Genomic DNA, 13,966 nt, shown 5'->3' with positions numbered 1-13,966 from the left:
CTGCTCAGCTCCTCCTGCTATATAACATGATTGTGCTTCATTTCCAAGGTGATGGGTTCACTTAAATTATATTTATTCTGTATATAACTGAGGAAACTGAATGAAAATCATGTAAAATAATTTTCTGAGAGGCCTGGTATCTCCTGTGGTTCGTATCCCCTCCCCTGCTGTCTGACCACAGGAAAGATCATATCATCCCCATAGTTGGGAGCTTGTATGAACTTGTCAGTATAACTGTGGATGGAAACTTTGCTATTATGTGCTTCCTTACTGGCAGATGCAGGTGTGTATATAAGGGTAAGATATTGGGGGGTTTATATGGAGCAGCTCATTACACAATAACTTAAAGGGGTAACAATATATCCCCTATACAACGCCCTACTGTGTATTACACAATGCTACCAAGAAGATACTGATGGGACATATGGGACCATCCTCCCATTACTATTCTCATACCCTTTCATAATGTTTCAGTCAATACAACAGCTATTCCCTCCATGGACATGCACACTCAGCTGGACCTAGCATGCAGGTCTTTTGTATGAGAAGAGAGGAATAAACTAATGCTAAAAGCAATTGAAGCTGTGGGTTATGTCCCTGAGAACAAAAGGGTCAAGCATTAAAAAAAATTCAACATGCCCCATCCTGGACGTCATTTATCGGAGACGATCTAGAAAAATTAGTTAACCTGGATTTCCTCAAAATTGGATAATAGAATATAGTTAATTTTGTCATGTCATAGATGCTAAAAAAACATAAGACTAGAATAATCAAAAGGGCAACATATATGGGTAGTTACCCTCAGCTACCCACATACATAGAGGGTAGTTACCCAATGGACCCTTTAACCTCAAGTGGCCGCATGCATTGTAACCTATTGTTTCCATGAACTGATGCCTTTAGATGTCTATTGATAGGGTCCGGTGTAGAAGGGGTTGCCTTCAAGTCTATGGAACAAGTCAACATGTTACCCATTATAATAAATTGGCTGACCACCTACCGTACCACGGTCAGATCCGGTCTGTCGGAGCAGTGATACATTATCATCGTGGAGCTGGTATGGATTTTGCAGACCACTGTTTTCAAGTTACACCTGTGGGTGTGGAGGTAGAAGATCCATTCAGACCCATTTTTAAAGGGATACAGGACCCCCTTTCTTGTGATCAGTTGGGGTCTCAGAAATGGGATCCCCAATAATCAGACCCAAGATAGGTGATACGATGGTCTTGTTGGACAACTCCTCAAAGCCCACCATATGTGATGAGACAACCATGGTCTCGCCAACACCTACATTTGATGAGACATTTTCCTAACCCCATAATATTCCCCAAAACAGATGACTTGGGACCGGATCCATTGGTGGTTAGACAATGACACGTGCACATTGACCCGACCGTGACTCTACCAAACCAAATTTTCATTGTGAACTCCGCTCGATTAGCTACAATTATTTGAGTTCCGGGTCAACACTAATGTAACTTTCCTGAATTAGTTCTCTGCAGTCATCTGAAGTTTTGTGTCTGGTAAGTAAGAGGTTAAACCATGCATGTCCCCCAATGTCTTCAGTTTTCGAGGAGGGCTCATACACCTTCCAGCACTTAGAAGCTTAGGTCTTCTAGGTATAGAGCCAGATCCTCCAGATTTGGCACAGCTGGCTAATGTGAAATGGCTAGTATAGCCCACCCCTCCCCTTCCACCACCACCTCCTCCCCTCTTCTTTATACTTTAGGGGGAGGGTTGGAGCTGGGCAGAGTTTGGGAAAACTCCCTACTGGTGTCAGCTGAGCAGATAATTGAAAGGTTTCTGTCCAACTAGCTGAAACTAGTTGGGAAACACAAAGGAAGAGATAAGAACACAGTGCTCTCTGCTGCCTGTACTTCTACTCCACACATAACCAGGACCAGGAGACCAGAGCCGAGGCACAGGTAAGATCCAAGCTCCTTCTGTCCTAGACAACAGAGGAACTCGGGAAGGGGCCAAAAAGTTTGGAGAAGTTTAGAACCCTTGGAGATGCTCAGGGCTCTGGGTATAGAGGAGAACATTTTGTTCCTTTAAGGTTTATCCATTGTCCTTGAAATTGTAGCAATTTCATTCATTCCGAAATATTCTCGTGTGGGACAATTATTAACTTGGGCAGAAGAACGTCAACCCTCAGATCTTAAAATTCTGAACGAATCAAAGCCTCATTGAGCGGAGGAGAAGAATGCATCTGACTAGCCCGAACAAGATGCTTCCTCCAGGACAACCTCCCCTCCTTAGTTGCACTTACTCAAGGTCACAAGGGTCTTGACCCCAGAGATGACCAAATAACCCCCCCAGCCTAATAACATACCACCACTATCAAACTGCTGGAGGAGGTTATTGGAGGAGTTAAGAGTTGAGTAGAAGTAGTCTTGTAAGGTATTGAGGTAAAGAGGGCAAGATGAAGGATGCTGGGTGAAGAACTTGGTACCAAGGAGTGGAAAAAAAAATATAAACTTTTGCAAAAATACTTTGTATCTAAAAAGTTCTAAAAGTTTTCTTTGTGCGCTGGAATGCATTCTAGATGCCCCCTCGTACCCGTCGTTCCCCCTTTTCGAGGGCCCCTGGCATCGTTTAAATGACAAAAGCGGTTGTATAAATCATAAATCAGGACGATCGCTCCAAGCAGCCGGCGAGAGGGGGGGACAAAAACCTTCTTTATTCTGGTACCTACAAAAGAATGCTCCCCTCAAATTCCACCCACTTTATCCAGAAGTGAACCCCCTGGGGAGGCGAAGAATATATTCACTCTTCGAAATCTTAGAGGGGAAGGGGGGACCTGCAGCGTTACCAAGTGAATCGACTTGTAAAAAGTTTCAAAAACTTTTGGATTTAGAAGTTTTCTTTTTAAAAAGTTAGAATTTCTTCTATTTTTTTTCTTTTTTTTTTAAGTTTTAACTCCTCTAATTTTAATGTCAATTTTCCAAAAAAAATGTGAACTGGAATTAGAAAGTTTCTAATGTTTAGAAATCTTTTAAGTTTATGTGAAATGTGGATGTGATGTCATTTGGAGAAAACTTTAGATTTTTTGGTCCAACTGTGGATTTTTTGAGTCTCTATGGAATGGGTTGATGACTTATATTATAAGTAGCAGTAAAAAAGTTGCGTAAAGTGGGAATATGGAACTTTTTTTTCTTAGAATTTTTGTGTTGCTTTTTGTTCTCTGTCCAAAGAGTAACAAGTGCCCTAAATTAACTTGGCTTGGAAATATCATTACGCAAATCTTCACCTCCTCTAAGTCCCCCCCCCCCCCATTCTCTTACGTATTCCCCCCCCTCCCCCCCCTCTTGTCGCCTCTTCCCCACTCCATTAAACTCCATTAAACTCTCTCTTGTGGCTTCTCAAATATTTATGCAGCTTTTAATATGTTGTATTTGACCGACATCCAAACGCTCTCGACCTGTGGATTCCCCATCGAGCGCGAGTCCCCCATTTCCTTAAGCGCCGCGATCCAGTTAAAGTTAATTGGGCAATTAATGCGTAATCCTGAATTTGGAGACTGGAACATGACATGAAATGCGGCTCCTGGATCCTGTGTGTGTAGAAAATCCACAGAAGTTGTGGCTCTCGGCCAACGCTAACATTAGATTATTGACTTTAAGGGGGGGGGGGGGGGGAAATGGAGGGTTCGGGGATTGAGAAGATTTTAAGAGTTCAATTATTAAAAAAAGTTAACTACTTTGTTGCCTGGGGGTGCAGGAGCTAAAACCAAGAAGATAATTTTTTATAGATATCCATGAGGGATTATTATTATTATTATTGCTTGGAATCTCAGGAAAGGAATAACTTAATTGAAAAACTTTGCCGTTTTTGGTGCAGTGTTAGTTATTACTGTATAAAAACCTTAAGAGTTTTTCCATGTTGCATTTCTCCCAGTGATTGAAGAAAAAATCCTAATAGATTTATATATGATAGAAGATGGATGGATAGATAGATGTTAGATAACATTGGCATTTGAATAAATTGGCCCTAAAAAGCCTTTAATGGGGTTAGTGTGGTGAACCATCTCTATTGGTTGAATTGGCCTCCTGTATATGTTCACAAAATACTGGGAACCTCACTGATCAGCAGTGATTGTTGCGGTAACTCAGAATCAACTGCTTAGTTTTGCTACAGCACCACCACAGGGCATAGAAGGTATTACACGCTCCTGATTGGAATCAATGTTTTGATGTTGTGCATGGATTCCTGTGGAGTGGAAGACACAGTCAATAGTAGAGACTATAATTGTAGACTAAGAATTTTTCCAAATGGTGACACAATCGGAGACATTCATCTGTGCTCCAAACTCCTGTCTTTAGTGATGGACACAGCTGCAACTGGATAGGAGAGAAGTTCACGACAGGTGACCGTGTTTACAGAATTCTAAATTTAGTGTTTCCCCATGTGATATTAGAGAGTCAGTGGATGGACAACAGCTATCACTACATTGGCCCCCTGATGAGGGTGGTGTTGGCTGCAATAGTGATGGTGGAGTTGTCAACCATAGTGATGATGGAGTAGGTAGCAAGGCTGATGGTGGTGTTGGCAGCCATGATGATGACAACTAGGGTGATAGTGGAGTTGGCAGCTAGGGTAATGGCAACCAAGTCCCTATCACCCTGGCTGCCAACTCCCCCATCCCCCTGGCTGCCAACTGCCCCATCACCCTGGCTGCCAACTCCTCCATCACCCTGGCTGCCAACTCCACCATCCCCCTGGCTGCCATCTCCACCATCTCCCTGGCTGCCATCTCCACCATCTCCCTGGCTGCCATCTCCACCATCTCCCTGGCTGCCATCTCCACCATCTCCCTGGCTGCCATCTCCACCATCCCCCTGGCTGCCAACATCACAATCACCCTGCCTGCCGGCACCATCCCCCTGGCTGCCAACACCACCATCCCCCTGGCTGCCAACTCCACCATCACCCTGGCTACCAACACCACCATCACCCTGGCTGCCAACTCCACCATCCCCCTGGCTGCCGGCACCACCATCGCCCTGGCTGCCAACACCACCAACACTATTGCTGCTGACTTTAAAACCTCTAAAAAGTCAAATTTGGCACCTCAAATAAACGGTGGGAACCCACCGATCATAAGTGCGAGAGGTTGTATACCGTATATTATTACAGTAATAATCAGTTTATTATATGTAGCAGTGTTGGGTTTTTCTGATTTAGCTGCGTTTCTCCTATACCTTACATCACCATATAGTCTCCATTCATGTAACAACCTCGGCTCTGCTACACCCCTGTGTCTGCCAGAGACGTCTCCCTAGTTTGTTGTTCTTGTCCTTTGTGCTGTTTTATTGCTGTTATAGCCCCAGGATTAGGAATTGTGTGCACATGGCCGGCTGCAGTGTGACTCTCTAATCACCAATCTAGGTCCCAGATGGGAATTTGCCCCCTGGGGTAAGCACCATGCTGGGTCCTGTGGCTGGAATGTGCCTGGGGCTGTTAGCCCAGCATTGTACAGGGCAAGGTACTAGAAGTCTACACACAACAGATGTCAGGGAAAACAGGACTGTGAAGCTGTAAAACAAGGGGCGGGGGCCTGACCTTTCATGGGTCACCCATTTATTTACATGGGTAGTCCTGTAAGAAAACATAGCCTGCAGCTATGACTCTCTCCGTAAGATTTCTATGCAGACAAGTACATGCATCCCCAGCCACCAGTGCTGCATTGTCACCACAGCAATGTCCTACTGATCCCATAAGAAGGATCAGGTTCAATAGATTGGATCTCCTAGTAGGTCTCTTTAAAGGGGTATCCACTAGCTTATCAGTGGGGTCTCTGTGATGGGACCCCCACGGATCACAAGAACAGGGGTCTGTTGTACCCGTGTTGCACTTGAGATGACTGTAGCAGCCAGTCCTGAATGTGCTGGTTGCTCCGTTCATCTTTATGGCGTGACAGAGATAGACAAGTGCAGTGATCTTCATCTGTGGATACGACCCCCATGATCATTCGGTTAGGCCCCATCCTGTGGATACAAGTCTAACTTGCTATGACTGGAGAGCCCCTTTAACGCTACTGGATAACAAATCCAAAATACCAGGTCCCCAACTATATATTGGTCTCCTCATATGGGAACGGGACACTTTAGGACTCCCTAAGACTCCAGGGCTGAGTGTGACTGCACTTTAAAATACACCCCTGTATATAGATCATCATGTGACTACGCCGTAAATGGCCGTATCCCTTTTAAATGTTTTATATTGGTGGAGAAGTCTTGGTTTTGAACATCACTTTTTGGATCGGTTTATCCCCAACCCATAAGTAGGAGGAAAGGACGAGGGCATTTATCTGTTCTATTGCCCCACTGAACCCTACATGGTGACCCCCATATCCATTGGGTCTGGTATCAGATACTGGACCGTGATACACGTCTGTCTGACAGTGGTGGAGAAATGATCCACTAGTTGAAGTTGCCTCTTCGTTTGGTTCATCATAGGGAGCTCCAGTGGTGGGACCTGATCACACTTGGTCACCAATGGAAAATCAAAGTCCTTCTAATACGGAAAACCTCTTGATTTCCCATGACCACTTCTCTGTTTCGGGGGCCTCCATGGATGGAGAATGACCATCCACCAACAGGACCACCACTTCCTGGGCAATTGTTGAGGTCTCCATACATAGTTGATGTTGGCTGGTCCACCAGATCATGTGTTCGATGCTTGTTGGCAAATGCTTGTTGGCATACCAAACTTCTCCAAGCCCGATCCTCAGTTTCCATAAGTTGTTAGAATTTGTTATCTTTGTTCGGCCAAATTTAGACCTTTATGACTTGTCGAATCAATGTTCCGTCTCATGGAAACCCCTTCAAGGGTCACTGTGTGAAGGACCACAAGAAGGTCCATACTTTTCATAGTTTTCTGTAACCACATCAAAAATGAACAAATATGATGGACTTAAGGTTGGGACATCTAGATGATGGATCTAGGTCAGAAGTAGGACATTTGGGGTGGGGTGGCTCTTGGCTCTTGGCTCTCGAGGGTAATTCTAGGGTTGGTAAACAGTGATGTAGCTTTAGTGTCGGTGCATACATAATAAGAGGCCGCCATAGCTCTAAATCCACTGCACTTGGTGTCTGATGGAGAACAATAGGCCTCTGTTGTAAGGATAAATACGTCTTACTCAAGACTTTGCTCGGCATTGAAGGAGTCTTCTTGTTTCAAGTGAATGGCAGGAACAAGGGTCTGATGGCTTCTTGGTCAATGACATCAAAAGACATCAAAAGTGGCCGGGGGGGGGGGGGGGGGTATATAGCTTCCCCTATCGTCACTACCTATTCTACAGACTTTGCATAAATCAATAGCTCAAGTGACTACAAGAATCACTGTAATCCATCTTATCAGAGGGAATTGCTTCCTTCTTCACTTACTTTGTCTCCTATTGTTCACTCTACTTCCTTCCGAATCTGCTTTTCACTCTTAAATCTCTCCTGAATTCTATAGAAACTCAGATTACATAGAGGTCTATGGAGAGGGGAAGGTGGAGAGGTCTATGGATAGGGGAAGGTGGAGAGGTCTATGGATAGGGGAAGGTGGAGAGGTCTATGGAGAGGGGAAGGTGCAGAGGTCTATGGAGAGGGGAAGGTGCAGAGGTCTATGGAGAAGGAAGGGTGCAGAGGTCTATGGAGAGGGGAAGGTGGAGAGGTCTATGGAGAGGGGAAGGTGGAGAGGTCTATGGAGAGGGGAAGGAGGAGAGGTCTATGGAGAGGGGAAGGTGCAGAGGTCTATGGAGAGGGGAAGGTGCAGAGGTCTATGGAGAGGGGAAGGTGCAGAGGTCTATGGAGAGGGGAAGGTGCAGAGGTCTATGGAGAGGGGAAGGTGCAGAGGTCTATGGAGAGGGGAAGGTGCAGAGGTCTATGGAGAGGGGAAGGTGCAGAGGTCTATGGAGAGGGGAAGGTGCAGAGGTCTATGGAGAGGGGAAGGTGCAGAGGTCTATGGAGAGGGAAAAGTGCAGAGGTCTATGGAGAGGGGAAGGTGCAGAGGTCTATGGAGATCAGAAGGTGGAGAAGTTTATGGAGATGGGAAGGTGGAGAAGTCTATGGAGAGGGGAAGGTGGAGAAGTCTATGGAGAGGGGAAGGAGGAGAGGTCTATGGAGAGAGGAAGGTGGAGAAGCCTATGGAGAGGGGAAGGAGGAGAAGTCTATGGAAAGGAGAAGGTGAAGAGGTCTATGGAGATTGTAAGGAGGAGAGGTCTATGGAGAGGGGAAGGTGGAGAGGTCTATGGAGAGGGGAAGATGGAGAGAGGAAGGTGGAGAAGTCTATGGAGAGGGGAAGGAGGAGAAGTCTATGGAAAGAAGGTAAAGAGGTCTATGTAGAGGGGAAGGTGGAGAGGTCTATGGAGAGGGGAAGGAGAAGAAGTCTATGGAAAGAAGGTGAAGAGGTCTATGGAGAGGGGAAGGTGGAGAGGTCTATGGAGATGGAAAGGTGGAGAAGTTTATGGAGAGTAGAAGGTGGAGAAGTCTATGGAGAGGTGCAGTGAGTCACAGCAGCTAGGGCTCAGCCCAAAAACAAAGTGAGAATTGCAAGTGACTGGTGGATTCATTGTATATGTAGATCAGGTCTCTTGTTTACCAGAGATTGTGTCTAGTTTTCAATGGCCGGAGCATTACAAAAATCTGGATCCAAGCCAACTAATATTCCCATATTTTTCACTACCTGGATGTTTATCTGCAGAGGGGCAAGAAAAAATAGGTGTGATTTTTGCATGTGTCGTGCAAATATCATTCCGTTTTTTTTATAGCTGTACTAAATCAAGTGATGAGAGCAGAACGGTGTTTTTGGCTCCGTCCCAAATCTGAGGCTATAGACCTGACCGATAAGGGCTATAGACCTGACCGATAAGGGCTGTCGGATGTTCGATCCAAACTGATCTAATATTGATCTTCAGGAAAGCGCAATAATCCAACAAAAAAATATATATATATTGATTTGAATAAGAATTGTGTAATACTTTATTTCCCCTGTGGGGGCACTGCAGGGAAGTTGAACACTCTCTGCCAGGCACCCATGCAGATCACAGATGATCGCAGGTATTGAAACCCATCCGTGCTAAACCAGAGAAATTTACAAAGAATATGAGGTTTGCTTCTGCATTATGAATCAGGAACTTTCTATTTATTTGCAGCTTTTCGTTTTGTCTCCACAGAATGGACTTGCGAGCTTTGTGTGTCATTGTGCTGGTGGCCATCCTCGCTGTGAGCTCTCAGGCTGCTAAGAACAAAAAAGGTGCGACCTGTCATTTTACTTTTACATGTAGATTAAAATTTAGTCAGGTAAATGTGACTCTTCACATGAGATGAGTCATATTTAGCGGTTGCAGGGAGGTGTCAATTCAAACCGTCCTCCTTTTGGTTCTATAGCACCTACAAACATGCTGCTGGTGTCATATTAAAGATGAGACTTTCATCTTTAGACTAGCATTACAAAAGTGAGATCGGATATCAGATTCAACCCTATTAAACTACTAGCCCCTGCGGGTAAGGTATGCAATGTCCTTTCTAGAATTCCCTCTTTTATGAGAAATCTAAATCAAAAATCTAAATTTACAGTGCCTTCAGATGCCTCTATTATTTTTTCCCCAAAATCAGGTAAATGTGACTATTCACAGTGGTTGCAGGGAGGTGTCAATTCAAACCGTCCTCCTTTTGGTTCTATAGCACCTACAAACATGCTGCTGGTGTCATATTAAAGATAACACTTTCGTCTTTTCAGGTCACATCAGGCTCTGAATTTCTGTGCACAATAGAACTGGACATACAGGCAGTTAAGAAATAGTCAGGAACTGGCTTTTTATCTGCAGCTTGCATTTCCAACTATTTGTTTAGCTGTCTGTATATCTGGTTCTGTAGCTCACAAAGCTAAAGTCTAATGCGATTAGAAATTTGAGATCTGTATCTTTAAAATGCCACAACAAGCACAGAGCAAGGTGCTATAGAACAAAAGAGAAGGGCGTTTGAATTGCAACCTCTAAGCTTGACTCATTTCATAGAGGAGTCATATTTGCCTGAAATTAGGGGAGTTTTATAGGCAAATGGGTGAGATTTCACATAAAGGATGGGATATTTTATCCCCTACCTGAGGGGGCTTGGAGTTTAGTGAGCTAAATCCTGGTGACAGGTTCCCTTTAAGACCTAAGAACATTATATTATTTAAATTTTTTCCAGCATCTTTAATTAAAAATTTTAGGAATTCTGTAGAATTTTTAATTTTTTTTACATTTTGTATTGTACTCAACAGACAAAGGTAAGAAGGGAACATCGGACTGCGCAGAATGGAAGTGGGGCGCCTGCGTCCCAAATAGCAAAGACTGTGGTGTAGGCACCCGGGAAGGAACATGCAAAGAGGAGACTCGTAAACTCAAGTGCAAGGTGCCCTGCAACTGGAAGAAACCATTCGGAGGTGAGAAATTTATGTAGGGTTTTTTTTTTAAATTATTTTTGTAGATAGGGAGAGATTGAGATCAAAGTATGATCAGGTATTGTTCCTGGAGAGATGTGTAATCAAACCTTTGTCTGTGTTGTCAGTAGCAGCAGAACTGTGGAATATGGATTTATATTCCAGGATTGTAGCTTCCCCATGTGCACTGGGTGTGTGTCCTCACACTGCTGTGCTCTGTGCAGTCAGTGTCAAGTGTTGTCCCTGGAGATCTGTGTAATCATACCTCCGTGTGTGTAGTTTGTAGCAGCAGAACTGTGAAATATGGATTTATATTCCAGGATTGTAGCTTCTCCATGTGCAGTGGGAGTGAATCCTCACATTGCTGTGCTCTGTCAGTTTTTGGTATTGTCCCTGGAGAGATGTGTAATTGTAGCTTTGTGTTGTTAGTAGCAGCAGGACTGTGAAATATGGATTTATATTCAGGATAGTAACTTCTTCAAGTCTGGGTGTGTTGTTAGTAGCAGCAGGACTGTGAAATATGGAATTACATTCTAGGATAGTAACTTCATCTAATCTGGGTGGGTAGTTAGTAGCAGCAGGACTGTGAAATATGGATTTATATTCAGGATAGTAACTTCATCTAATCTGGGTGGGTTGTTAGTAGCAGCAGGACTGTGAAATATGGATTTATATTTCAGCATTGTAGCTTCTCCAAGTGAACTGAGGGTGTTTTCTCACACTGCTGGGTTGCTGTGAGAGGCAGACCCACCACTTAGCCTGCTGATATCTTAGCTCAGTCTCTGCATTGAATTGCTGCTACTAAAAACATAGACAAGGATATGGATTACTTGTCTCTCCATGGCCAATACTAACTATTCATGACTATTCAGAGACTTTGGATTCTCATGCGATAACTGATCGTGGTCTTGTGTAACTTACGTTTCTCTGTCTCCTATTCCACAGCCGACTGCAAATACAAGTTTGAGAACTGGGGTGAATGTAATGCCGAGACTGGTGTGAAGAACCGCTCTGGAACCCTGAAGAAGGCCCTATTCAATGCAGAATGTGAGCAAACCGTGCAGGCCTCCAAACCGTGCTCCATCAAGATCAAAACCAAAGGTAAGTCCCATTTATCAACTATGTTAAAGTTTATAAAAGACCTAGGAGGTCCTGGTGAAGAAGAAGAAGAGATGAGAGCAAGATGAGATCAAATGAGGTCCTTGGTGGCCCTAGTCAAGAAGATGAAATGAGACCTAGATGAGAGAAGATGAGGTCATTGGTGGCCCTGGTCAAGAAAAATAAGAGATGAGACCTACATGAGAGAAGATGAGGTCCTTGGTGGCCCTGGTCAAGAATAAGAAGAGATGAGACCTAGATGAGAGCAGATGAGGTCCTTGGTGGCCTTGGTCAAGAAGAAGAGGAGATCGCATATAGATGAGAGCAGATTAAGTCCTTAGTGGCCCTGGTCAAGAAGAAGAGATGAGACCTAGATGAGAGCAGATGAGGTCCTTGGTGGCCCTGGTCAGTAAGAAGAAGAGGAGATGATACCTAGATGAGAGCAGATGAGGTCCTTTGTGGCCCTGGTCAAGAAGAAGAAGAAGAGATGAGACCTACATGAGAAAAGATGAGGTCCTTGGTGGCCCTGGTCAAGAAGAAGAAGAAGAGATGAGACCTACATGAGAGAAGATGAGGTCCTTGGTGGCCCTGGTCAGTAAGAAGAAGAGGAGATGATACCTAGATGAGAGCAGATGAGGTCCTTTGTGGCCCTGGTCAAGAAGAAGAAGAAGAAGAGATGAGACCTACATGAGAGAAGATGAGGTCCTTGGTGGCCCTGGTCAAGAATAAGAAGAGATGAGACCTAGATGAGAGCAGATGAGGTCCTTGGTGGCCTTGGTCAAGAAGAAGAGGAGATCGCATATAGATGAGAGCAGATTAAGTCCTTAGTGGCCCTTGTCAAGAAGAAGAGATGAGACCTAGATGAGAGCAGATGAGGTCCTTGGTGGTCCTGGTCAAGAAGAAGAGATGAGACCAAGATGAGAGCAGATGAGGTCCTTGGTGGCTCTGGTCAAGAAGAAAAAGAGTTGAGATATAGATGAGAGCAGATGAGGTCCTTTGTGGCCCTGGTCAAGAAGAAGAAGAAGAGATGAGACCTACATGAGAAAAGATGAGGTCCTTGGTGGCCCTGGTCAAGAAGAAGAAGAAGAAGAGATGAGACCTACATGAGAGAAGATGAGGTCCTTGGTGGCCCTGGTCAGTAAGAAGAAGAGGAGATGATACCTAGATGAGAGCAGATGAGGTCCTTTGTGGCCCTGGTCAAGAAGAAGAAGAGATGAGACCTACATGAGAGAAGATGAGGTCCTTGGTGGCTCTGGTCAAGAAGAAAAAGAGTTGAGATATAGATGAGAGCAGATGAGGTCCTTTGTGGCCCTGGTCAAGAAGAAGAAGAAGAAGAGATGAGACCAAGATGAGAGCAGATGAGGTCCTTGGTGGCTCTGGTCAAGAAGAAAAAGAGTTGAGATATAGATGAGAGCAGATGAGGTTCTTGGTGACCCTGGTTAAGAAGAAGAGATGAGACATGGATGAGAGCAGATGAGGTCCTTGGTGGTCCTGGTCAAGAAGAAGAGATGAGAGCAGATGAGGTCCTTGGTGGTCCTGGTCAAGAAGAAGAGATGAGAACTAGATGAGAGCAGATGAGGTCCTTGGTGGTCCTGGTCAAGAAGAAGAAGAATAGACGAGACCTAGATGAGCGCAGATGAGGTCCTTGGTGGTCCTGGTCAAGAAGAAGTAGAGATGAGGGCAGATGAGGTCCTAGGGGCCTTGATGAGGCCTGGAAGAAACTGGTGGAGTTGTGGGTGGGAGATCGTGGTAGGGTTGAGTAGAGGGGAGGGGGAAGGGGGGGGGGGGCTATTGTTCTGTTTCGTTATGGAAAAAGACTCCATAAAGCAATTTATTTTTTCTTCCAGGCAAAAAAGGTAAAGGAAAGGACTAGAAGATGAGAAGCCGGAGCCCCCAGAACGTTCCATGGGTTCAACATCCTCAAGAATAATGGAATCTGCAGAAGCCCCTTAAAACCTATCTCCGACATGCACTCTACCCTGACCTCCCTCTCCCAATATTTCTATTTTTTAATCACTAAATGTCTTTAGGAAGAAAAGAAAAAAAAAAGTGTAAAAAGAAAAGAATCTTTATCTCTCCTCTGACAAACTTAGACTTATCCTCCGAGCCTCCACCTTACAGTCCTGTCTGATCTCTGAATGCATCGCCCCCCCCCCCCCCAAGTATATAAACCCCCCTCTTCCTATACGTAATGTACGTGGTTTCATATTTCCGTGTTTTTTAGGAGATTTCTTTTTTTTTTTTTTACTTTTTTGGTTGGTTTTTTTTGTTGTTTTTAATTAAATGTACAGTTTGAATTTGTAGAAATGGTGTTTTATTCTTGACTTTTATTACATGGTCTTATAGGGGGCCCATGGCAGGCAGCATGTTATAGAGTAGGAGGAGCTGAGCAGATTGTACATAATGTCCTATCCGCAGGCAGCATGTTATAGAGCAGGAGGAGCAGAGCAGATTG

At 44.5% G+C, this 13,966-nt stretch overlaps 1 protein-coding gene and 1 long non-coding RNA gene across 2 annotated transcripts; both read left to right on the top strand.

Moving 5' to 3' along the window:
- The first annotated feature begins 1,749 nt into the window (after nt 1-1,749).
- MDK (midkine) lies at nt 1,750-13,637 on the top strand. Its single transcript, XM_072118804.1, has 5 exons — nt 1,750-1,925; nt 9,164-9,243; nt 10,255-10,416; nt 11,359-11,514; nt 13,359-13,637. Exons 2-5 carry the CDS (start codon nt 9,165-9,167, stop codon nt 13,382-13,384), a joined length of 423 nt encoding a protein of 140 aa, XP_071974905.1. The 5' UTR covers nt 1,750-1,925; nt 9,164; the 3' UTR covers nt 13,385-13,637.
- LOC140071262 (uncharacterized) lies at nt 11,531-13,191 on the top strand. The gene is made up of 2 exons (XR_011849100.1): nt 11,531-12,989; nt 13,035-13,191. It is a non-coding gene; the product is annotated as an uncharacterized lncRNA (long non-coding RNA).
- Nucleotides 13,638-13,966: the final 329 nt, after the last annotated feature.

Source organism: Engystomops pustulosus, chromosome 7 (assembly GCF_040894005.1).
Source record: "Engystomops pustulosus chromosome 7, aEngPut4.maternal, whole genome shotgun sequence".
In the NCBI taxonomy this organism is placed as follows: domain Eukaryota; kingdom Metazoa; phylum Chordata; class Amphibia; order Anura; family Leptodactylidae; genus Engystomops; species Engystomops pustulosus.
The sequence above is the reverse complement of the archived record's forward strand: the minus strand, read 5'-3'. Positions and strand labels throughout refer to the sequence as shown.

Coding starts and splice junctions, on each gene's coding strand:
- MDK (XM_072118804.1), top strand. CDS start 9,165: ATGGACTTGCGAGCTTTGTGTGTCATTGTGCTGGTGGCCATCCTCGCT. Junction 10,417..11,358: donor CTGGAAGAAACCATTCGGAG/GTGAGAAATTTA, acceptor CCTATTCCACAG/CCGACTGCAAATACAAGTTT. Junction 11,515..13,358: donor CATCAAGATCAAAACCAAAG/GTAAGTCCCATT, acceptor TTTTTCTTCCAG/GCAAAAAAGGTAAAGGAAAG.